General features: G+C 37.0%; 1 protein-coding gene across 1 annotated transcript in view; it reads right to left on the minus strand.

Moving 5' to 3' along the window:
* LOC149838021 (uncharacterized) overlaps positions 1–17,724 on the minus strand; it is a 33,883-nt gene extending 16,159 nt beyond the window's left edge. Inside the window, exons 1-3 of the mRNA XM_090008169.1 lie at positions 17,435–17,724; positions 16,339–16,898; positions 15,836–16,115 (exon numbers count right to left, since the gene is read on the minus strand). Coding sequence (XP_089864295.1) covers positions 15,836–16,115; positions 16,339–16,751 — 693 coding nt within the window. The 5' untranslated portion in view covers positions 16,752–16,898; positions 17,435–17,724. The remainder of the gene's footprint in view (positions 1–15,835; positions 16,116–16,338; positions 16,899–17,434) is intronic.
* Positions 17,725–23,968: the final 6,244 nt, after the last annotated feature.

Here is a 23,968-nt window from a genome sequence, read left to right on the forward strand (position 1 = left end):
GCGGTAAGCCCGACAAGTCCTCCGGGAAAACATCTGGGAACTCGCGGACCACATCTAACTGCTCCAAGGGTGTCGCCTGACTGTCTTGAACGGACACACTGGCCAAAAACACCATGCAACCCTGTTTGTGGTACTTAAAGGCCTTCAAAGCTGAGACGACCCTCACCCCGTCGGTCGGTCTCGTTGAAAGACGCAACAACGCAGACAAATTGGGACGCTCCATGATAACCTTCTTACCCCGGCATTAGAGGGTCGCATTATGCTTGGACAACCAGTCCATACCCAAAATGACATCATAAAATGTCATATCTAAAATGACCAAATCGGCAGACAAATCATGGCCTTCTATCACCACGCTTACTGCTGGGAAATATTTCCCGCAGGAGGAGGATGCACCCATAGGTGACATCACATTAAGAGCCCTTTCGAGGCTAGAAGGAACCAAATTAAGCAACTTTGCAAACGAAGAAGAAATAAAGTTGTGTGTTGCACCTAAATCAAACATCACACGTGCAAAGTGTTCAGCAACTAAGAATATACCTTCGATCAGATCAGACTGATGGCCCTGAGTAGCTGTTGTAGCCGCGTAGACTCGCCCATTGGTCCTGCGTTGATCTTGTTGTTGTTGAGGCCTCTGTTGTCGCTGTTGTGGTGGTTGTTGTCCTCCCGGAACCGCAGGCTTGTTCGGACAGAAAGGAGCGATGTGCCCAGGTTGCTGACACTGAAAACAGACTCCCTTGAACATAGGGCAAAAGTCAGGTTGATGGTTCTTGAAAGTGCACTAGGATCGAGGCAACGAGCACTAGAGGGGGGGTGAATAGTGCTTTTAAAAATTTCTGCAGAATATTGAATGATTTTGCAAATCTCAAAGCAAACACACAAAGAACACAAGATTTTATCCTGGTTCGGTCTATCCCGACCTACATCCAGTCCCCAAGCAAAACCCGCTTGAGATTATCCACTATCAACCTTGTAAACTACAAGATCACACAGACCATAACTGGTCCCACTTTCAGTAACAATCCTACAGAAAGCAAACAACTCCTTTACACCAAGGAGTCCTTCTTTTTACAGAAAAGAAATAACAACTTACAATACAACCTATGAGCCTTCCTTTTGAATGCAAATGAGATGCAATTGGCTTTTGAGGTTGTTGAAACACTCTACTCACGAATTCACTATCTCTCAAAGTGATTTGAGTGAAAAACTGAAGTGAAAATATCACGTGAGTGAGAAAACAAATACTTGAATGAATAGAAGTGAAAAGCAATATGTAAATGATTCAAATCGATTGAATTCTTGTTTCTTTTGAGTGTACAATGCACTCATATTTATAGTTAAAGTTTTTCATACGTTGAGGGTATAAAAAGGTGTCAAAACAGTCCATTTCGAACGATCAAAACGTTTGAAAAATGAAAAGACATGCCTTTTTGAAGTTTCAGGAAAACGGCAAAATTAGTCGACTGAAACATCAGTTAGTCGACTAATAGTTAGTTATTAGTAGACTGACATTTATTGTCGGTCGACTGATCTGTTAATCGAGCCGTTTGAAAATCTGAACTTTTGAAACTTAGTCGACTTGAGAAAAGTTAGTCGACTGATAATATCATAAGTAGACTGAAAAACCTTTTAGTCGACTGCTGCTAAAAACTTCTGAAAAACAAAACATTTTGTTCGGTCGACTGATAAAAAGCATTAGTCGACTGCTGCTAAATTTTCAAAAAACACATGTTCTGTTCAGTCGACTGATAAAACCATTAGTCGACTGCTGCTAATTTTCCAGAAAACAGACATTTTGTCCAGTCGACTGATAAAATCTTCGGTCGACTAATTTGACAAGAATGACTTTTTAGAAAATATGGCGCGAAAGGATTAGTCGACTGGTAAGTCTATTGGTCGACTAATAAACATGAAAATTTAAGAAGAGAATTTTCTAAAAAGATTTTCAAAAGTGTTTCTTTTAGAAAAGTTTTTCTAAAGACTTTTAAGGTGAAATGCAACCTAAATATGCACTCTAAGTAAGGCTCTTACAAGAATCTAAGACTTTTAATGAATTAAACATTTGCACACTAGTCTTCAAAGATTCTTCATCGAATTCTTCAATTTCTTCATAGCCTTAGCTGAAATGCAGTTGATTCCACTTGCTCATCATCAAAACCTTGTACTTGAAGTATCATGTATGGCTTCATTGTTGTAACAGTTCTTGCCGCACTTGCGACACACTGGCAGGGCCCTTCCCTACTGTCTCTGCTGCTGGAATTGATTTTGTTGTCGCCCATCATGGGTCTGTTGTTTCTTGTTACCTTGAACCCTACCGCCTGCTGGTGAATTCTTCCTCGTCACACCCGGAGAACCATCTCCAAAGCCACCCCCTTTCTTAATTGTAGCCCTAGACTTCTCCCAATCTTTGGTCAGGACGGTAACCGACTCAATCGCATCGGCCAAAGTAGTAGGCCGACTCGTCAGGACGCGAGTCCGCAACCCATCCTTTAATTCGTGCACATACTTTCCCGCCCTTGCCTTCTCATTCTTGAAGGTGTCCGGACAGTACCTCTCGAGGTTCCGGAACCTTGTAGTGTAGTCCACCAGACTCATGGTCCCCTAAGTCAAATCGAGGAACTCTCGTTGCATATGTTCCCCGGCGTAGGAGGGAAAGTACGCATCCAGAAACTCCTCTCTGAACGTCTCCCAGGGATTCTCGCCCCATTCAGTGAACTTCACCCTTCGCAGGGTGTCCCACCACTTCTTGGCGTCGCCCTTCAGCCGGTACGTGCCAAAAGGTGTCTTTTTGTCCTCAGGGACAGATAGGACACCAAACGCCCGCTCCATCTCCTCAACCCAGTTCTCCGCTGCCTCTGGGTCTGCCTTCCCTGAAAAAGTTGGCGGATCCAACTTCAGGAACCTTTTGAAGGAAGTGCCGCCCGCGTTTGAAACAACATTGACAGGAGGGTCACGAGCTACTGCTTGTGCGGCTGCCTGTGCAGCTGCCTGAGCGGCCTGTGCCGCTTGCGCAGCCTGTGCCGCTTGAGCAGCCTGTGCCGCCTGTATGGTTTGAGCCGCTTGCACCGCCTGTGCTGTCTGTGCAGCCTGAGCCGTCATGGTTTCGGTCAGGGTATGAATGGCTTCCATCATAAAATCTCTCTGCTCCTGCCAGTTTGCGGGAGCAGCAATAGAGGACGAAGCACCTCTGCGAGTATACGACATCTACATCGCACATGAATTTCATAAAATTAAACCCTCTCTGATCCTACCCCTCTTGGGGTTGATCCTATACAACTACATTTAAAGATCACATACAATTACTAGTGTATTCTAGAATGAGGTTTACTCCTACATACAATCAAGCATACTAAATGTCAATGCTTAGATAAAAGTACTTAAATAACCTTACCAGTGAAGATGACTGATCTGGAGTTCGAGGCACGTCTTGCTGACACTTCAGAACATGGCCCACTTACCAAAATTAAAACTTATTGCAAAAATGATGATAAAAAGTGTAAGATATTGTGGTGGCTCTGATACCAAACCTGTAACAACCCCAACTCATGCTCCTTGAAAATGCGGATTTTTTTTTCAATAGGTGAAATTATTCCCAGAGATCTGGGGCCTTTACAGTTCCACTCACCGCAGGATAACCACACACCACAATAGAGCTTACATTTATCTTTTAAATCAAACCATTATTCATTTATTGAAAAACTGATAAACATGTCTATAAACACTTGCATAATGAATTATTTAAAGTGCAACATCCATTAAATGAACCAAAAAGGAAACAAAAGTAAAGCCATAATGTTCATTTGTGATCTATCCAGCAAGTGTGTGACACCCGTGACTTTCCTAGACACCAATCGCTTCACTGAGTTCTTGCTCCTGTGTAAAACCATAAAAGAAGAGGGTCAGAAATCCGAAGAATTCTGTGTACAGATCCCTCTAGTGAAAATAAGAGAACATAAAGAACACATGTACAATTTTATGCAATTTTTCAGAGGAATGTAAGTGTGATAATTTACTAATCTGATTAAACATTCATACCACATCTATTAAGCATATAAGAACCTTAATCAACAGCAAGTATATCAATCTAAGTAAGCAAGGTATTCCACATACATTAAAGTGTAACCATCACCCATCCATATAACATTTAAGGGAAGTAAATTATGCATGTACTAATGCATAGCAAGGTTATGCATGACATACGTATAATGTATGAACACCTTATTGTCTTTCATTATAGTTCCCTTTTTTTTATATGCATGCCCTATTAAATGCATACAATTTAAGTTTCTCTTTTTTTTTTTTTACTATCGCCCGTGGATACACCAAACAGGTAAAAACCCCGAGGTCAAGTTAGGTTCCCAGAGTAGCTTAGCACACAATTTGTATTTTATTACTAGGTTCCAACTTAGCCCTCGACCGAATTACCTTCGGAACATTAGAGCTCCACATCTAATGTCGGGGACACCCACGCCCACAAGTGTCACTTCCTTGGTACCATAACCTCACAGTTGTGACTAACACACCACTTCCGGGTAAAGTGGCGGACTCTCCCTAAAACCATGGCCAGGAGAAGGAACCTCAATATCAGGTTCAAGAAACCAAATTTAAGCACACGGAGTTTTTGTATCCTCACAGTCTCCTCAAGACTGGACTTCTAAGATCTTCATTCTCCAGATGGAAGATCCCAGAACATAAGTTACACTGTTCTTATTAAAGTCAATTCTTTAAGTGTGCAACACCATATGCAAAGGTAAAGTGAAAACCCACATCCTCCCTTACGAGACTCCAGCCCGTGAGGACAACGAGAACAGTGTAGTAGTGTGCCCTACCAACTTGTGTGGTTTGAGTGATGCTATTAAACATATAACAAAAACAACCAAGTTCACGGCTCTTCAGGCCGGTGATGATCCATTAGGCCATCAATGCATCACAACAAAAGCAAAAGTAGTGTTTTATTTATAACACTAGGCCAAAGTGTCAAAAGCATGTCCACTCATGCAACCATAAACCCAATTATAAGCATGTCATTTTTACATTCTCACTACGTGTACTACCTCCATCACATATGGGTATCCACCAATACATATCTCTTGCGAGTATGTGCACGCGAATAAACCCCGCAATTTCACATACTTATGTTAAATGAGACATCAATAGTCTAGTAGAAGCATGACTATACATTTTACATGTATACTCATAACATTGCTCATTTCCATCAAAATGTGCATCTATTAAAAACTCACACTCCTCCTGTCAAACCGAACAATATATCACTGAAGGAGAAAAGCAGGAATTATATATTATTTTTCTTTTTGTTTTAATAAACAAATCCAGCCCAGCCGACCTTGTCGGCTGGGTCTGACAGCACAGGACGGGTCTGGGCCTGTGTATGCTGTCAAGACCTAAACAGCATAGAGAAAATCCCCTTTATGAAATTTTGTATATATATATATATAGATATATATATTTTTTTTTTTAACCTGCGAAGCCCAACCGACCCTATCCGTCGGGCCCAACAGAATACACGCAGACCCAGTTTGGGCATGTGTGTGCTGCCAGTAAACAACATCATACATGTTTAACAACTATTTATGTATATATTTTCTTGTAACACTTGTACCACAAGCGAGCAAAAGCAAGCCATTCATCACATGGAATAGACTACAGATTTCTCTCTGATTTAACTATACCATGAAGACATTAATTCGATAATATTCAATCATATGTAAGAAAAATAAAGAAAGCAAGAGTGTGAATGGATAACATGATTTCAAGCCCATCTCAAGCGAAACTCCATCCTGAAAGAACACGAACTGTACTATCAGCCTAGTGTGATCTCAGCCCACGACAACAAGGTAAAAATAAGCAGGCCAATATACACAGTTGAAGTCTTAAACAAAACACAAGCTGAATTGTGTAATGGCAATCCAACATAGGTTCATAAACACACATTACTTGGTGGAACAACTCAGCGTGAACCCGACACGGATGTGTCCATAATCATATGTAGAGTTCTCCCCCTACTTCCATTTAGACTATTCCAGAAGATGCAAGAAGCTACAAAGGGTTTTATCCATGGGTCCTAACATAAAAGGAATCCCACTACCTATACCCAGCCCATAGCTTTTGTTTTTACATAAAGAAAGTTTCCTAACATAAGCCCACAATTCCAAATTTTTCATTTACAGAAAAACAAAAATCACCACTATGGGAAACACGCACAGGCTGATCAAATTTATGAAACATACTAAAAAGAAAATGACTAACGTCACACTCGAGTCAAGGATGTCAATGTACTTATCAAAGCCAAGCAAGAACATCAGGATATTGAACCTAAAACCCCCTTTTTTTTACCTGAGACCCAGACCAACACCCAGCCGATTGACTGAGTCGGTTGGGCCTGCCTTGGCCCTGCCACAACCAGCACCTGTACCCAACCAACTGGGTCGGTTGGGACCCTGCCAAAACTAACACAACACCCAGCCGACTGGGTCGGTTGGGCCTGTCGCCTACCACCATCAACTAAAGCGATGACCCCAATCCCTTTTTTTTCAGGGTTTCCATCCAAAGGAAAGAGCACAAAATCGAACCAGGGTTCGATTTCTCATTCATTTCCACGAGAGGGGACCCGTACCTCTTACGGTGGTTTTCCGGTGGCCGGAGACGAACATCGCAGAGGGGTGCAGACTGGTGACGCTCCTCCCAACTGTCGTGAAAGGAGATGCTCGAGTGGCCCTTGACACCTGCGGATGGCCGGGGATTCGCCGGTAATGGGGCTCCTTCCTCCGGCGTGCGCACACCAACAGAGAGAGAGAGAGAGAAAAAAAAAATGGGGAAGGCGACCAACTTGGGACCCCCTTTTGAAGAGGAAGGCCCGACAAAATGGAGCCCCCTTCCCTCCAGCGGCTGCGCTTCAAGCCCCCTCCCTTTCTTTCCTGCGATTTCGGTTAGGGTTCTCTCTCAGAACCCTAACCCCCTTTCTTCTTTCGTTTCAGACTTATCGGGCAACCCTTATCGGGTTGCCCCTTTTTCTTATAAGCCATGTTACACAGGGCGCGGCTCGGGTCCGGACCCGAGACCCGTAACCCGCCCCCAAACGATATGGATCCAACTGTGGATCCTCGGATTAACTTTATAATTAAAATTTTGATTTTATTATTTTTATTATTATTAACTTGTGGTTGATATCATTTATACCTGATTACCCCTTTATGGGTCCTAGATCCGAAATGTGGATCTAGGCCCAATTTGCATTTTTTTGAAATATTTTGTAATATAAACAAAATTTATTAGCAAAACTTTTCGGTTTTTACACTAACCCAGAATTAGAAGATTCTCAACCACTTTGGAGGCTTGTGACAAAAGGGCTAAAAGCTAGTGATGGTGAGAATGTGCAGTTTCATTGTAATTTATGTAAGACTGTTTTTCACAGGTTCTTATACGCGTGTGAAAGCACATCTTTTGCATATTCGTGGTGAAGGAATTAGGGCATGTTCTGGGGTTGACAAAAACATGTTAAAGCAATTAAAGAAAGAACAAGAAGAAGCTAAAAAGAAGAAAATTGCAAAGATGAGAAGCGATTCAATTAATTTGTCTTTTCCTATTGCTAGTGATGTACAAGAAGAGCTTTTGAAGAAAAGAAAGATAGAAAGCAATAAAACAATACAAGTGTCATTCAAAAACATGGCAAGAGCATAAATTGATAAAAAGATTGGTCGATTCTTTTACTCAAGCTCAATTCCTTTTAAATATAGCTACAAGTCCATACTGAAAAGATATGATTACATCTTTGGCTAATTGTAATTTGAGTGGTTATGTGTCTCCTAGTTCAGAAAAACTAAGAACAGTCATTCTTGCAGAGGAAAAAAATAGAATTGAAGACTTGTTAGAGACCCAAAAATTTGCACGGAAACGACATGGAGTGTCGATTGTTTCTGATGGGTGGACTGATATACAAAGGCGACCACTGATAAACTTCATTGCTTACTCACTTAATGGGCCAATCTTTTTGAAGACTGTTGATGCATCTGGAGAGTATAAAGATGTTGAATATTTAAAGAGATTATTTGTCGAAGTGATAAAAGAAGTGGGTGAAATGTAGTGCAAATCATTACTGACAATGCTCCAGTTTACAGTCGTGCAAGAATGAATTTGGCAAGTGAAGATACATATTCACATATTTTTTGGACTCCATATGCAGCACATAGTTTAAATTTGGCACTTAAGAGTATATGCAATTCATCAAAAGATGATGCACATGCACATGAAATGTGTTTATGGATTGAGAAAATAGAGCATGATGTTCGAAATATTAAAATTTTTGTTGTAAACCATCATCATGCCCTTTTTATATTTAATAGGCATTCTGATCTCAAGTTACTGAAAGTTGCTGAAACTCGTTTTGCTTCTCTCAATGTTATGATGAAAAGAATTAAGCAACTCAAGAATGCATTGATGATGATGGTAGTTTATCAAGATTGGGATTTTTATCGTACTGAAGATGATGTCAAGGCTCAAGCTATCAAAAAATGCATTTGTGATGATTTTGTGTGGGATAAAATTACATATTTTGTTAAATTTATAGAGCCTATTTGGGAAATGTTGAGAGAAGTTGACAGAGATGTAACCATGCTTCATAGAATTTATGAAATGTGGGACAATATGATTGAAAAAATTCAAAGTATCATTTTTAAACATGAGAAGAAAGATATTGCACTTGATGATTCAGAATTTTATAATCATGTACATTAAGTTTTAATGAGAATATGAGATAAAAGCAATACACATTTGCATTGCACTCTCTCAATCCAAAATACTATGCAAAAAAATGGTTAACAGCAGGTGTTAGTCGTGTTTCTCCAAATGAAGATCCTGAGATATCAAGAAATAGAATGATATGTTTGGGAAGACTTTTTAATGATCCTCATATGTTTAAGGTTGTAAATAGTGAGTTTGGCAAGTTTTCTACTAGGAGATTTGATTCTTTAGCAGTACTCGTGGCAAGGGACGAGAAAGATCCCCTTAATTGGTGGGCAACATATGGATCAGATACACCAAATCTGCAACGTCTTGCAATGAAGTTGTTATCCCAACCTACTACATCATCTTGTTGTGAAAGAAATTGGAGTGCATATGCTCAAATTCACAACATTAAAAGAAACAAACTCACTAGTAAAAGAGCAGAGGATTTGGTTTATGTTCACTCTAATCTACGATTAATTTTTCGTCGCACCAAAGAAGAGTATAGGTACTTTTTTTCTTTGTATTCAAAGTTTGTATTTAAATATTTGTATTCAAAGTTTTGAGTTAGATACTAATATAGTCATTTTTTGATGTAGTTGTGGACCATCCAAGAATTGGGATGTAAATCCAGAAGATTTTGACTTAGAGTGAGAACATAATTTGCATACTCTCAACATGGACTACCTCGATCCTGTTCTTCCCTCTAATTCAGACGATGAGGTAGATTTATGATAAGTTTTGTTGTTTATCACACTCACAAGCTTCTTTATGTGTTATATTTTGGTAAGTTTGTGTTGTTAAGAATTGCTTTTTTATTTTTCCTTTAAAATTTACAATCTTTATGTGTTAATTTATTGTTATATATATAATTATATATATTTAAAATATATTTTTTTAATATATATATAGCCGAGTCCCCGTGTCCGAATTTTTTGAAATTGCGCCGCACCCGTGCCGCACCCGTACCCGCACCCATGTGACATAGCTTCAAACTCAATCGAAAGAACTACATGATGTGGGTTTCGGCTATGCAGAACAACCTCAAAGGTAAGAAACTTTGGGGGTATGTTATGGGTTTCATTCCGGAACCTAAATTGGAGCTCACAAAGACCGAAGGTGGCCAAGAAAAGGCTCTTGAAGGAGATACTCGCCTCAAAGCTATTGAAAATCACCAAAAAGAAATTGAAGATTGGGAAAGCAATCACGCAAAAATCCTTGTTTGGTTCATGAACAATGTCAAACTCAAGGCATGTGCTAATATAGCTAAATTTCGTCAGGCAAATGAGGCTTGGTTTTTTATGAAGGGTATGTATACTCAAAAGGATCTTGCAAGAGCATATTTTTTGCAAGAAAAAATTAGAACCACCAAACAAGGTGATTCGAGTATTCAAGACTACTATAGTGTTTTAAACGCATTATGGGATGAGTTGGCTCTTTTAGAGCCAAAATGGGTTGCTATGAAAGATGTTGAATTGAGACAAAAGCAAATGAAACAAGATCGATTGTTCCAATTCTTATTTGGGCTATGTCCCAGATTTGAGCAAGTGAGGTCATCACCTCTCCATAGATTCATCTTTCCTCCAATAGAGGATGCTATTGCCGAAATCACTCAAGAAGAAACAAGGCTTGGCATGAGTAAGAATGTTGATGAAGTGTTTGCCATTTCCAAACCCGGCAATAATGTAAAAACCTATAAACCCCCCCACTTTGGAAAACAAAGAAACTACAACGAAGGAAGAAAAATGATTGTATGTCATCATTGCTATGAGTCGGATCACATTAAACCTGCTTGCCCAAAGCTCAATGGAACTTTCAAGCCTAAGGTGACCTCTCTTGAAGAATCTATCACCAAAGAAGATGAAGGCAAGAATGGTGACCTCAAAGAAACCCTTGGTCAAATATTCATGGCTCTTCAATAAATCCTTAAAGCTACTTCCTCCACATCGGGTGCGGCCATTGCGTCTACATCATCACCCGGTACGTATTCTTGGATCTTAGACTCTGAAGCATCTTTTCATATGACCCCTCATGAGAATACCTTAGTCGATGTTTGCACCAATTCAAAAGTCTCTTGTATTTCTACGGCCAATAGAACTTTTTTGAAAATCTCTAGTATTGGAACTCTAAACTCAAAAAATTCTCAAAATCTTTTTGTTCCAAAAGTTAGAGTTGTTCCAAAACTAAATTTAAATTTTTTTTCGCTCCCAAATTGCCGACCATGGATGTGAAATATCTTTCTCATCTAATGGATGCTTTGTGCAGGATCTCCGGTCCGGGAAGCGGATTGGGCAAGGCCATAGAAAGGGGGACCTCTACTATATGGATCATCTAAACCTTCCTACAAACTATTTTTGTTCTTATGTCCAAGAAAAAAGTATTGAAACTTGGCATAAAAGGCTTGGTCATCCAAGCTATTCAAAAGTGTATCGTTTTCCGTTTGGAAACAAATTTTGTAAGGAAAAAGACATTAATTGCAAAGATTGTATTTTTAAAAAAATGAAGTATATTCTTTTTCCAACTAGAACTTTTCTCTCTTCAAGACCCTTTGAATTGGTGCACTCGAATGTTTGGGAACCATCTCCGGTTATGTCTAAAAGGGGTTACCCCTACTATGTCACTTTCATCGATGACTTTACTCGATATGTTTGGATCTATTTTCTTAGTCACAAATCGGAAGTATTTTTCTTCTTTAAAGAATTTCATATAAAAATTCAAAATCAATTTCAAAGTAATATATCTACTTTGAGAACCGATTCCGGTGGTGAATACTTATCTAATGAATTTCAAAATTATTTAACTCAAAATGGAATTTGTCACCAAAGCTCATGTCCTAGAACTCCACACCAAAACGGACTAGCAGAAAGAAAGCATAAGCATATCATAGAAACCGCTAGAACATTGATTGTCTCTAAAAATATTCCAAAAAAAATTTGGGCCAAAGACGCCTTAACCTCAACATACCTAATCAATAGAATGCCTTCCTCAAAATTAAAGAACGTCTCTCCTTATGAAAAACTTTTTAAATTCACTCTGGATTTTAATTGTCTTCGTATTTTTTGTTGTAAATGCTTTGTTCTCTTGCATAAGAGAGATAAGTTGTCTCTAAAGGCAATTGAATGTGTTTTTTTAGGCTATGAGGAAAATCAAAAAGGCTATAGGTATTTTGATTTCGAAAATGGCAAACTATATGTTTCAAAAGATGTAACTTTTTTAGAAGATGAGAATGATTTTGAAAAAATGAAAAAATCAAATGAAAGCAATTATATGTGTTTACATGATCTTATTGATGACATAAATGATGATTCTATGAATCATCTTGAAAGCATAGAAGACACTTGTGGATGTATCCAATCTTGATGTGTCACCATCGAGTGATGGTGTTAGTAATGAAAATATTAATGTTTACACGCGAAGAGATCAAGGAAGGCCTATTAGTGCCTTAGAAAAATACTCTCAAATTTCTGAATCTTCAGAAAAGCCTCCCATTCGGCACTCTTCTAGATAATCAATCCCCCCTAATAGGTTTGTTTCCTATGAGTCTTTAGCACCCAATTATCGAGCATGTTTGATAACCTTATATTCATATTATGAACCCGCTCACTATAATCAAGCTAAAACTCTACCACATTGGGTTGAAGCAATGAAACTAGAATTAGATGCGCTAAGAAAGGCTAATACTTGGGAAATAGTCAAACTCCCTCCACATAAAAAAAACTATTGGATGTCGCTGGGTCTTTAAAGTTAAAACTAAAAGCAATGGATCCTTTGAAGGATATAAAGTCAGGTTAGTAGCGAAGGGATATTCGCAAGAATATGGAATCGGCTATGAGGAAACATTCGCTCTTGTAGCCCGAATGACTAGTGTCAGAACTCTAACAGTTGTCGCATCAACAAAAAAATGGCCTATATATCAACTAGATGTGAAAAATGTTTTTCTAAATAGGAATTTAAATGAAGAAGTATATATGGATCCGCCACCTGGAATTAATATTGGACAAAGTCAAACTCTTAAAAGTCGTATATGGTCTTAAACAAGCCTCCAAGGCTTGGTATGATCGTTTTAGTGATATCATGATTAAATTAGGATTTCACTCTTATTATACTGACACAGCTCTCTTTGTTAAAAGTGCAGGTACTAGCATTGTTATTTTATTGCTTTATGTTGATGACATGATTATCACCGGAAACGATCAAAATAGTATTATTGATGTTAAAACCATGTTGAACACTAATTTTGACATGTCTGATTTAGGCTTTCTTAGATATTTTCTTGGTATTGAAGTTGCATACTCTCCTAGAGGATATATTTTGTCACAGATGAATCTTGCTGCAGATATTTGTTCCAAGTCTGAAATTTTAGATGATAAAAAGGTAGAGACTCCAGAGGTCATTAATGCCAAATTAAGGTTGGAGGATGGGGTTCTTCTGGAAGATCCCACACCCTACAGACAACTCATTGGATCTCTCACTTACCTAACCATCACCAGACCAGACATCGCTCATGCGGTTCACTCTGTCAGCCAATTTCAGCATGCTCCTACAACTGTGCATACGAGCGTGGTACTTCGGGTCATCTGATACATCAAAAACACTATAAATAAAGGGTTATTTCTATCATCATCCTCTTCATTAAACCTTCTTACTTATACTGATGCAGATTAGGGAGGTAACCCTAATGATAGAATCTCAACTACTGGTTTTGTGTATTTTTAGGAGATTCCTTAATTGCCTGAAGATGCAAGAAGCAACAGAAAGTTTCGTTGTCTTCTATTGAAGCTGAATATCGGGCTATGGCAACCATAACAATGGAACTAGTTTGGCTTCGCAGTCTTCTTAAAGACATGGGGGTTGATATTGCTTGAGCTTCAAAACTATGATATGACAACAAGTGTCATATATATCGCAAGCAATCACACCTTCCATGAGCGTACCAAACATATCGAGATGGACTGTCATTATGTTCAGAATGAATTTCTACGAGGAACAATTACTCTTCCATACGTTACTTCAGAATATCAGCTGGCGGACTTCTTTACTAAAGTTCTTCCTGCCCCCCCCCCTTCATGTCTCTTCTTGGCAAACTTCCCGTCATCTCCCCGTAAAGTTTAAGGGGGGTGTTAAAATATATGTATCATTATATATATATATATATATATATATATACACCATAATACCCGATAGGGGTATTATGATCATTTCACACAATACCCGATATGGGTACTTGTTTTTTTCCTTTTTTTATTTTCTGTATTTATTTTATTTTTGTTTTTTTTTCATTTTTTAAGCCACATAAAAGGGGCCCACCATAGAATCGTTGGGGCCCCCAACGGTCACAATTGTGACCGTTGGGGGCTCCCAACGACTCTATGGGAGCCCCCTTTTGGCGCACCTTTTGAGGCCCTTGTGACCTCCCTTCCTCTCTTCTTCTTCTTGTATAAATAAGGGTGAACCCCTATGTAACATGTATTCTTGTGAGCTCTCTCTCTCTTTGAATAAAGAAACTTTTATATTTTATGTTGTGTTGTCCCTTTGTGGACTTGGCTATTGTCTCTTTTGTTTGTCCATTGTAGGACATTGTAAGTGCTTATAGCACTCTTTGTATTTCCACATATCTCATTACAATAATTTCCTCGAAGGGAGGGTGCCACCCGCTTTTGTTGTTTCCAGGCTTCAGTTTTGACAGTTTCTTCATACTTTTTTTTTTGTAAAATTGCATTCAAGTGGTTCTCTTGAGATACATCCACTGCTGAACTCTCTTTTTTTAGAATATTCACATAATAGACTCTGGCTGTTAACCTTTTCTGTCTGTTTGTAACTTGGTATATCTGATTATGCCTCACTTCTAGATTACATCTAGAGCTGCAAACAGGTTGAATGCAGGCTGGATCATGGTAGTTTTTCAATCCAAATTGACAACAGGACAAGATTCAGATATAGATCCAAACTGAATTTGATGAAATAGAGTTGAATCTAGAATCAAATTTTGCATGAGAATATTATATCATACTCGAGACATGGGTTTTATATGCAAAAAGTACAAATATATATCATTTTTCCTGAATTGGAACATATATCTGTTGATCCTAATCAAAAAAGGAAAAAAGAAAAAAACTTACAAAAGACTAAATCTGACCTGAACAAATATACATTTGGATCTTATTTTAAAATCCAAATCCGAGGACAAGATATTAGATTTGGATTGCAGGTATGACCAAACACAATCCATTTGCAAACATAGGTATATTAAAAAAATTAGTGATTGGTTTTCAACTAACTTTAAGTAATCATATTAGCAATGTTGCAGAAAAGCTAGTGTTTAAAATGTTTACAGGTTTTGACTGCTAGGATAACCCTAGTACTTAGGGCTATGGCCTTCTTCCTTGGATGCTCAAATAAATGATCTCCGTTAAATGATCCAAATATATAAAGAGCTCGGGTCAAGAAATGCTATATATGTCATAATTTGTTCCTTTTGGGGGTTGTATCAAAGTTGACTCTAATTCAATGTATTTGGTGAACAGGTTGATTAGCATACTAATGCCTATAGTTTTTGTATGCAAAATTTCCTTATATATATAATTTGTATTTTTTTATTTTTATATATTTTTATATATAGCCAGCCCCTCTTATATAAATTTTCTAGTTTCGCCCCTATTTAATACTCTTCATTATATAGCATTTGACTATCTAGTACATTAGATTGAGCATGTGTGCATGCATGTCTCTGAGAGAGAGAGTTACGACTTTCTGTGATGAGAAGGAAAGAAAAGAAATGCTGCCAAAATGGTAAAGATGAATAGAAATCAAGCAACACAACTAAACCAAAACAACATAACTAGAGTTTTGCAGAGAAAGTTGCAAACTTGCAATTAGAACCCTTAACATCACAAGCACACAAGGATAAAGCAAAAAGGAATGTGAAGATTCGAAGAGATACACAAACCGGAACTGAACATGATCGCAGATACTCAAAAACAGTGAGCAGAAAATAGATAGAAAGTGACCGAAAACATCAAACAGGGACGAATGAGGTTAAGAAAAGCAAAGGGAAAGAGATCTATTGAAACCACAATAAACATAAAAGAACACAAACCCATACATCCGCCATTGATGTGCGACTGCGCCTATTAGGAATCATATTCTTAGCCCTATCATCAGATCGTGGAGATATAAGGTCCATAGTGCCTAATGATTGATGAGGTTGTGGCCCCATCTTCATCAAGTTTGTTCCTGAAGTAGAGCGATCTCCAGAGAGCAAACCACTAGACCTTTCATTTGGTAGTCCCTCACTCCGTGGCCGCTTCCGAGACAAAAGAGCATGTCGATATTTGTCAAACTTTGCTATGGATTCATTCAGTAATTTTGTTCGATCCCTGGTCAAAGAGATAAGTTAGAAATACACAGTTCAGAAACCTAATATTCTTAAAATAATCAAACAAGTGAACTAAGTTGGCCCAAAAAAAAAGAAAAAAACTGCATATTTGTTACTTTCTTCTTTCTTCATTTTTCCCTTTCCTTTTTCGTGAGTTTAGGGTGCTGATATACACTAATCATCTGATCAGAAAGACATATTAACCAGGAAGGGGAAGTAAATACTTTGCTCGAGTGGAGCTTTCGACAACGCTGGACTTGAAACGCTTCAATTCCTCCAACATCGGGAGAGGAAGAAGCTTTGCCCCAAAAGAGCCATCTTCTATCATCATGCTCGATGAAATACCCAAGGCTTTCTTCAACTCCCCCAGCCACGTAAACTTCTGTTCACCCATGGAAATTGAATCAAGGTTCAAACACTGGGTCATCGGTGGCATATCTGCATATGGAGTTACATCTCCTCTCAATGACGTGGAACCAGAGCTCATCATGCGATTGTCACTGCCCTCGCGGAAGCTGCTTGACCTGTCCAAAGACCCGGCTGCAAATGATCCACGCTGCCCATTGGAGTAGTTCGTGGTAAGAGTTGAGCCTTCCGGACTGCCAGAAGCTGGATCAAATCGACCACCGGATGACATTAATGCTACTTCACAGTGCTTCTCCGCCGCATATCGTATCAAACACCGCCTCTATTCCTTCAACTGCATAACCGAGTACCAAATTCCAGACCAAGTTACTATGATCAACTATGCACCACAGTCAGGACCCACATTGCAATAAGCCACCTATAAGAATGACAATACATACAATCAAAACATTTTTTCAGATCAAAACAACACATCACTGACACCATTAATCCAAATCTACATAACACGATTCCATCACTAATTCAAGCACCCAGTTAGTTACAAAGCATAAAAACTTTAAATATCAACTTAACGCAAAAATTACCTCCTGAAAGTAATCGATGTCTAACAGAACAAGTTCGCACCAAATAATGCAAGGAAAACCACCAGGATGGTGTACTTCTAAGTAAAGAATACAAATTTCCACCCGAAATTTAACGATTACGCAACCAAACGAACTAAAAACAGCAGGGAACTCCAATTATACTTCGAAAAGCAAGGAAACAAGCAGAAACGGCTTGAATTTGAAGTAACCATTCACCAGTAAGATATCTCAAATGAGGTAGTGTGAAACAAGCGATTCGATACTTTAACACAGTCTATCGACAAACGCAGATAACAACTAAACAGAAAGACAATCAATCAACTAAAGAGGCAGTAGCGCAAACAAATTCGACTAACTTTGAGTACGATACCTTAAAAATCCGACAAGGCAACCGAGAATTCTGCAAACGGAGCGATCAAACTCACCGAGAACCGACGCCGGAGAGCTCCAAGAAAGCCCTCACTGGGCGGGCAGCGAGCTTTAGGGTTTCAGGGAGAGGGGAACCGATCGGATCATGAAACCCTAGGTGAGACGGGAAAGAAGGAGAGGGAGAAGACGGGGAAGAGATCAAAGGGCGACAGTCGGGCCAAGAGTACCGGAATCCGCCGCGATCGGGAGGATCGAACGGCGAGGAATCATCGGAGGAGGTAAATGTGATCGCCGGATATTCGGTGGCTGGGCGGGCGCGCACGATTGGTGCCGCCTTATATAGACGGAAGAGCCCGACGGCCTCCGCTAAAATAGGCGCGCAAAAAACGTCGCGATATTTTCGAAAATATCGCAAATCTGTTAGCCGCCTCAACCAAACGCCCGAAATATCTCCATATTTCAAACCACGCGATATTTTCGATCTTCTCAAATGTCTCGATTTCAACTTTATCTCATCTGGTAATTTATTATCAGCTATAACTACTCATGCAACGGTATTTTGAAAAAAAAAATTTTACGTTCTTCCCCTTTTCTTAAGCCGTTTGGACATATTTTAAACTAGTTTTAATTAATTTACTCTAACAATATTTTCCCGATAAGATTACGTCAAGTATGCATATGGAATTTCTCCCGTAATTTTGCTGCCGTTGTTTTACCGTTATAAACTTTTGTCCGATCCCTGTCTCTTCATATATTTTCGATCGCCGGGGAGACCAGGGTTTACTTCCTCGGGATTGGGGCCCTCCTCCTCTTCTCTTGGGTTCGGGTCCATGTCCACGCAAGGGTATCATGGGAATTTAGAGTTTTTGTTTTTTTTTACCTTGGAATGGATCATTGGTCTTGCCCGACTAGACCCGAAACCGACCCCTTAGTATTAGGGTCTGAACCCACTATAATAGGTTCGGTTATCTAAACATCGTGGGACCTATGACATAAATATTGCTGATATTAAGAAAACAACGATATTTCCAGCTGGTATAATGTGAAAAAACAAATTCAAGATATCACCTACTTTTAACTTGAAGTATAAAAACACTTTAGCCTTTCATATTTCATACAGGATGTATATTTGTTGTGGACCAGTAGTACAATTGAATAAAACAATGGTTAAAAAATAAAACTCTTAGAATTTCATTTAGCGCCCTATAAGAAGCAGAAATTGGAGAGGGTAAGTGGTACAAACTCCAATTAATACTGTTATTAATAGGTAGTGGCAATGACTCGACGTCCCTAGTCATCAGAGGTATGTAACAAAATCTATCATATATATATATATATACTAGGTTGATAGTTTTCATGGACTTCTATGAAAGGATATGATGCATTGTTGTTTGATACACCTTGGAAAAACTTCTCTTGATCAGTGTATCATCCTCTGATTGGCTATGGTGACTAGTTAGTTATGCAGGGTACTTAAATACATAAAATAATAAACCTCTATGCGGTCTCAACTGTTATAGTTTTTCCTCTATGAGTATCTGCAACAAAAGGTAAATATCAAATATAAGATATTCATGTTCACACTGTTGTGTATTTGTTGATTTACTGTGATATTTGAATGGTATAATATAGATTCACTAGATTTTTGAATACTATGTTGTAAATACTAAATATTTAAAATTTTATCAAATTTATTATAATTGATAGGATATAGTTGATAGAATGCCTACCAGGTTGTCACAAGTTTGACCCTCTTTATTATAAAATTTTAGATGAGCAATGTACAAGAGATGGCATGAGGCAAAGGCAACGTTCAAAACCAAAACTTTTGGATCAGCGGGCCAGTTTAGGATACTTTTTGTTTTATTTTGAATCTTAAACATTTAGAAGTTGTATATACTTTTTGAAACTTTGATATGTAAATAAGCATTTTTTCATGTGTTTGTTTTAATGTGATCTATTAGTTTCCCACATGTGACTCGCCCGGAGTCGATCGACCCCAAGGTCCAGAACCTTGAATGTTGAGTTTTCCCTGATTAAAAGTCAAAAAACAAAAAATTTTAAATTTGTACCTAAAATTTTGAGTTGGGGATTTTGGGGCATTGCAAACATGGTATCATAGCCTCAGGTCAAGAAATTTTTGGTTTAGTATCTGCCTTGTTTCTGACATCACTTTAAGTACAATACTCATTTTTTTTGTTATATTGATATTATCTGGTTTAAGTAGATATCTTCTAATGACATGATTGAGGCTATCAATGCCTTGAATGAGGTTGTCGAGCAATAATGAACAACTATGCACAACATGAGATAACAAGCCCAATAGTTGATTCTCCGAGCCACCAACCATGGGCGATTGGGTGAATGTTGCTGATGCTAGATAATGCATTTGGAGCACATATGCTTGCTTGAACAGTTAGATTGCCAATTTTGTGATGAAGTTAGGCATACTCACTTTGAATGCCACATCAGAAAGGGATATGAAAGAAGACATCAAGCAACAAAAAACTTATCTGATACAGAATCACATGTCAGTGGTCAAGAAGCAACAACAATAGAAATCACCTCTTCAGACTCATGTGTGGGTATAAGTAACCAAAACTCTTCGACATCACCTAAATACATACCTGCATCACCCGAATACACAACAGCAACCTGTGCTTATGATATAAATTCACTGATCCGACTACTTTATATGAAATAATTCTCCAGACACCCATAGGAGAAACATAGAAGTATTTGTTTTGTTAAATTTTTGTATTGAAGTGTGTTTGTAATTTTCAACTTCCTTTAATATATGTTTGTTTTTTCTGCTACAACTAGTTATGACTTATCATATTTTTATTATAATACCTATGATGTTTTGATAATTATTAAATCATTATTTATATATTATATTGATTAAAATAGGAATTTATCTAATTTCCAATTTGAGATTGAAACTATAAATTGAATTAAGTCAGTAGTTGAAATAAAATTTACTATTGAATTTAATTAGGTGTGAAATGAGAATTTAATCATACATAGAAATTTAATATGGATTTAGACCTTAAATTATGTAGTGGATTTAAGTAATGGTATTTGAATCCAACCCAATTAGGTTAGATATACTTCATGATATTTGGATCTAATTAGGGATGAATTGGATTAGATATAACTTCGGATATTTGGATCCAAACTCATTGGATTGGACCCATAGGATGTGACGTTTATAGCACTATTATAATTGTTTCGACAAAAATATTGGCCGATCAGTGGCTCATCTATTAAACCAAAGTTATTCTTGATGTTTCGCATTTTAAGGGCATCAAAATCGACTATTTACATACCCAAACTGGTGTTGATTTGAGTATTTTATCATCTACCGAAGTTCATGCCTAATTGTTGGTAAAAAATTAATGTTATTTAATGTCAACTAAATTTTCTTACCATTTTATGTGCATACAATTAAATCTAAGATCATCACGATGATCTGCATTTTGAGAGCTATCAAATCAACTATTTAAACATCAAATTTTGTTAAGTCTTTGGGTCTATAGGCCTCCCGAAAGGTTACCATGTCACTAGAGCCCAAGAGAGGGTAAGAATACCCCACATTTCTTCTCTAGCTTAATATATTTTAAAATTGAATAAGTTAGGACCCATAATTTATTTACTTGTTTTATTAATAAAAAAATTTAATAGATATTAACCTCTTATATTAGATATGAGACTCTTGCCTAAGCCCATCTATAAATAGAGGCCCTCATGATAAGGATGTGCATCTCTTCCTTGTTCTTCCTCATATCCTCTTCTTCCTTCAAATCATTAGAAAAGTTTAGACCTTCATTAGAGATCTGCAACCGCCTTAGCGAAGGTCTAATCCAGCCTAGAACGAGGTACGAATGTAGGAAAAAGTGATCGTATCATTGCAGGAAGCGCGTTTTCAGTAGGGAATCCCTACTTTCATGATGTTCAATTTTGGGATGCATTAGCATATTCTCTTTTTTATCCAGAGCTTGGATCATCATATAATCTATTCCCAAAACATCTATGTCTATTAGATCTACATGAAAAATATTTTTAAAAACTCAAAATGGTATTTTGGAAGATCATTTTTTAGAAAATGATTTGGAAAAGACTAGTTTCAAAACCCTAAAAAGCAAAAATCATATGAATAGGTAGATATGTATTTTATTTGATTATTCAGTTTGAATAATCAATATAGAAGCATGTTTTTGAGTATTTTTTCATGGATCTTGATGCTATAAATATGTCTCTTGTATAAATCTTGGTTAAAAATATGGAAAAATCATTTTGAAGAAGGTTTTACCATAAATGATTTAAGGTTTTGATGTTTTATGATAAAGAAAATTAATTTGATTATATATGGTAGATTAGGACATGTATAGCATGATTAAACATGTTATTACATAGATAATATATGATTGTATGTTATTTTTGTGCCTATTGTAACTCTTGCATAAATGAAATCGTATTTGAGATATTCTATGAAGGTTTGGTGATTTTTAGATTATGTTTGTTAATGTCTTAGCAAGATTAGCTTAAATATGATCAAAGATGTGTTGTATGATATTGTAAATATGTTTAGAGCATCGAAATTTTTTTTATTGTATGAGTTTCACCATGTTTATTGTTCTTGCATGAGTTTGAATCTTGGTTATTTTGTCCTCATTTTTTGTTACGACCAGTTTTGAAAAAAAAACATCTCTATAAAAATATAATCAATGAATATAAATAGAAATACTGAAGTATTTTCACATTTAGGGCGTGAATTTAGAATCTTGTTTTGTCCCGTTTGATTCAGTTTGGAGGCCTGAACATCTATTGCAAGAGAGCAAATTTTTTTTTGCCCTGTCAACAGGATTTTTTTGACCAAAGATTTTAAAAGCTCTAAAACCCTAATCAAAACTAATCAAAATATATTATAAAAATTTTAGATGAAAGGTAACATATACAAAAAGATTCTATAAAAAGATTTTTGTCAAAATATTTTTTTATAATTCTTGAGAAATTCTTCAAGCCAAATTAAATTTTTGCAGTTAACAGGATCTGTCTGATATTTTTTCTGAACAGGGTTCAATCCATGATTTTTTATTTATTTTATTACAATAAGATTTATAATTATGTTTATTGGACTTTGTTCCTAATATAATAGGGTAATCCCAGTAAATGGTTGAGAGTTAAATTCGGTACCTATGATTTTTGGTGGGTTTTCCAAAACCGGGTTAACAGGGATCTCAACTGCATAGTATGACATATGTTAATACCGAGTTGTATTTTACTTTTTGCAGCATGTTTGTCGATGCTTAAATGAGATATTCAACTGATTTGCATGTTAATTGAATGCATTTTATTATTGATTGAATTAAGTATGCATAAATATCAATGATTAACCTACCTTGACTCTGTAAATGTATAATGATTATATTATTGTATTGATTTTATAGTAGAGACTAATCAAAAACATGATAGAGTGCCATGAATATTACTGCATTTAAACCCTAAATGTGGGTATTGGCACGACTAACAAGAGAGTTAATTAAGAAATCAAAATAAAATTAATTCTCTTGGGGCTTATTGAGAGAGTAAACATGGTACTGATGGTTCTATGGGATATTTGGCTTAGCATGGAAGGTTGCATTTGTCCCACATCCACAAGACCAGTAACTGGAGAAACTACCATGATTTATCCGTAGCATGGTAGGTAAGACTCGTGAGAAAAATCTGATATATTGGGATTGCAACAGTTGAAAACTCTCTTTATAAAATTATATTCCCTCTCTAGAGTATGCACAACTGGGTCATCATGTATGTTAATAAGACACAATTGTTTGAAGATACAAACCTGAGTCATACTTCCATATGAAAGAGTCTGTGTCTTACCCACAAACAGATATTGGCAAGTGAAACTTAACTTTGAATTGCATATAGATAGAACATGACATGCATCATTTAAGCAAGAAAATAGTAAGTGAAGATGAAAAGCTCTTCATGCATGAAGGACTTAAGCAGTAGAATGGTAAGTTCATGCATATTGTATATGTTCATGCATATGAATAATTTATTGTATTAATGTGAATCTTAACATAAGTAGTTGTGCATTAAATTGACTTGTTATTTTAATTGTTAGCATGATTTTTATGTCATAGCCTCCTAAGATGTGTATTGCATAATTGATATGTTTGAGGCTATGTTTGAATGGATTCTGATATCGTACATTATGCAAGTATGTTATTTTCTACCAGGATTTCACGAGTCTGACCCATCTTATGGGATTTTAGGTAGAAAATGATATGAAATTGCGAAGCATATACAAAATATTTTAAAGACATCGAGAGCCAGTCCTTTCCTTTCTCGGGGATAGTTTTAAAAAAATAATTATTGTCATCAAATACTCTGATATGTATTTTAAATTATTGAAATTGGATTAAATCTTAATATTCATATTTTAATTTAGTTATGATGATTGATTGTATTGTAACCCACCTAGAATCTTTAACCCAAATAAAATATTGTTTTTATTGTTTTAAAA

This window comes from Nuphar pumila, chromosome 5 (assembly GCF_984573655.1).
Source record: "Nuphar pumila chromosome 5, dmNupPumi1.hap1.1, whole genome shotgun sequence".
NCBI classification, from domain to species: domain Eukaryota; kingdom Viridiplantae; phylum Streptophyta; class Magnoliopsida; order Nymphaeales; family Nymphaeaceae; genus Nuphar; species Nuphar pumila.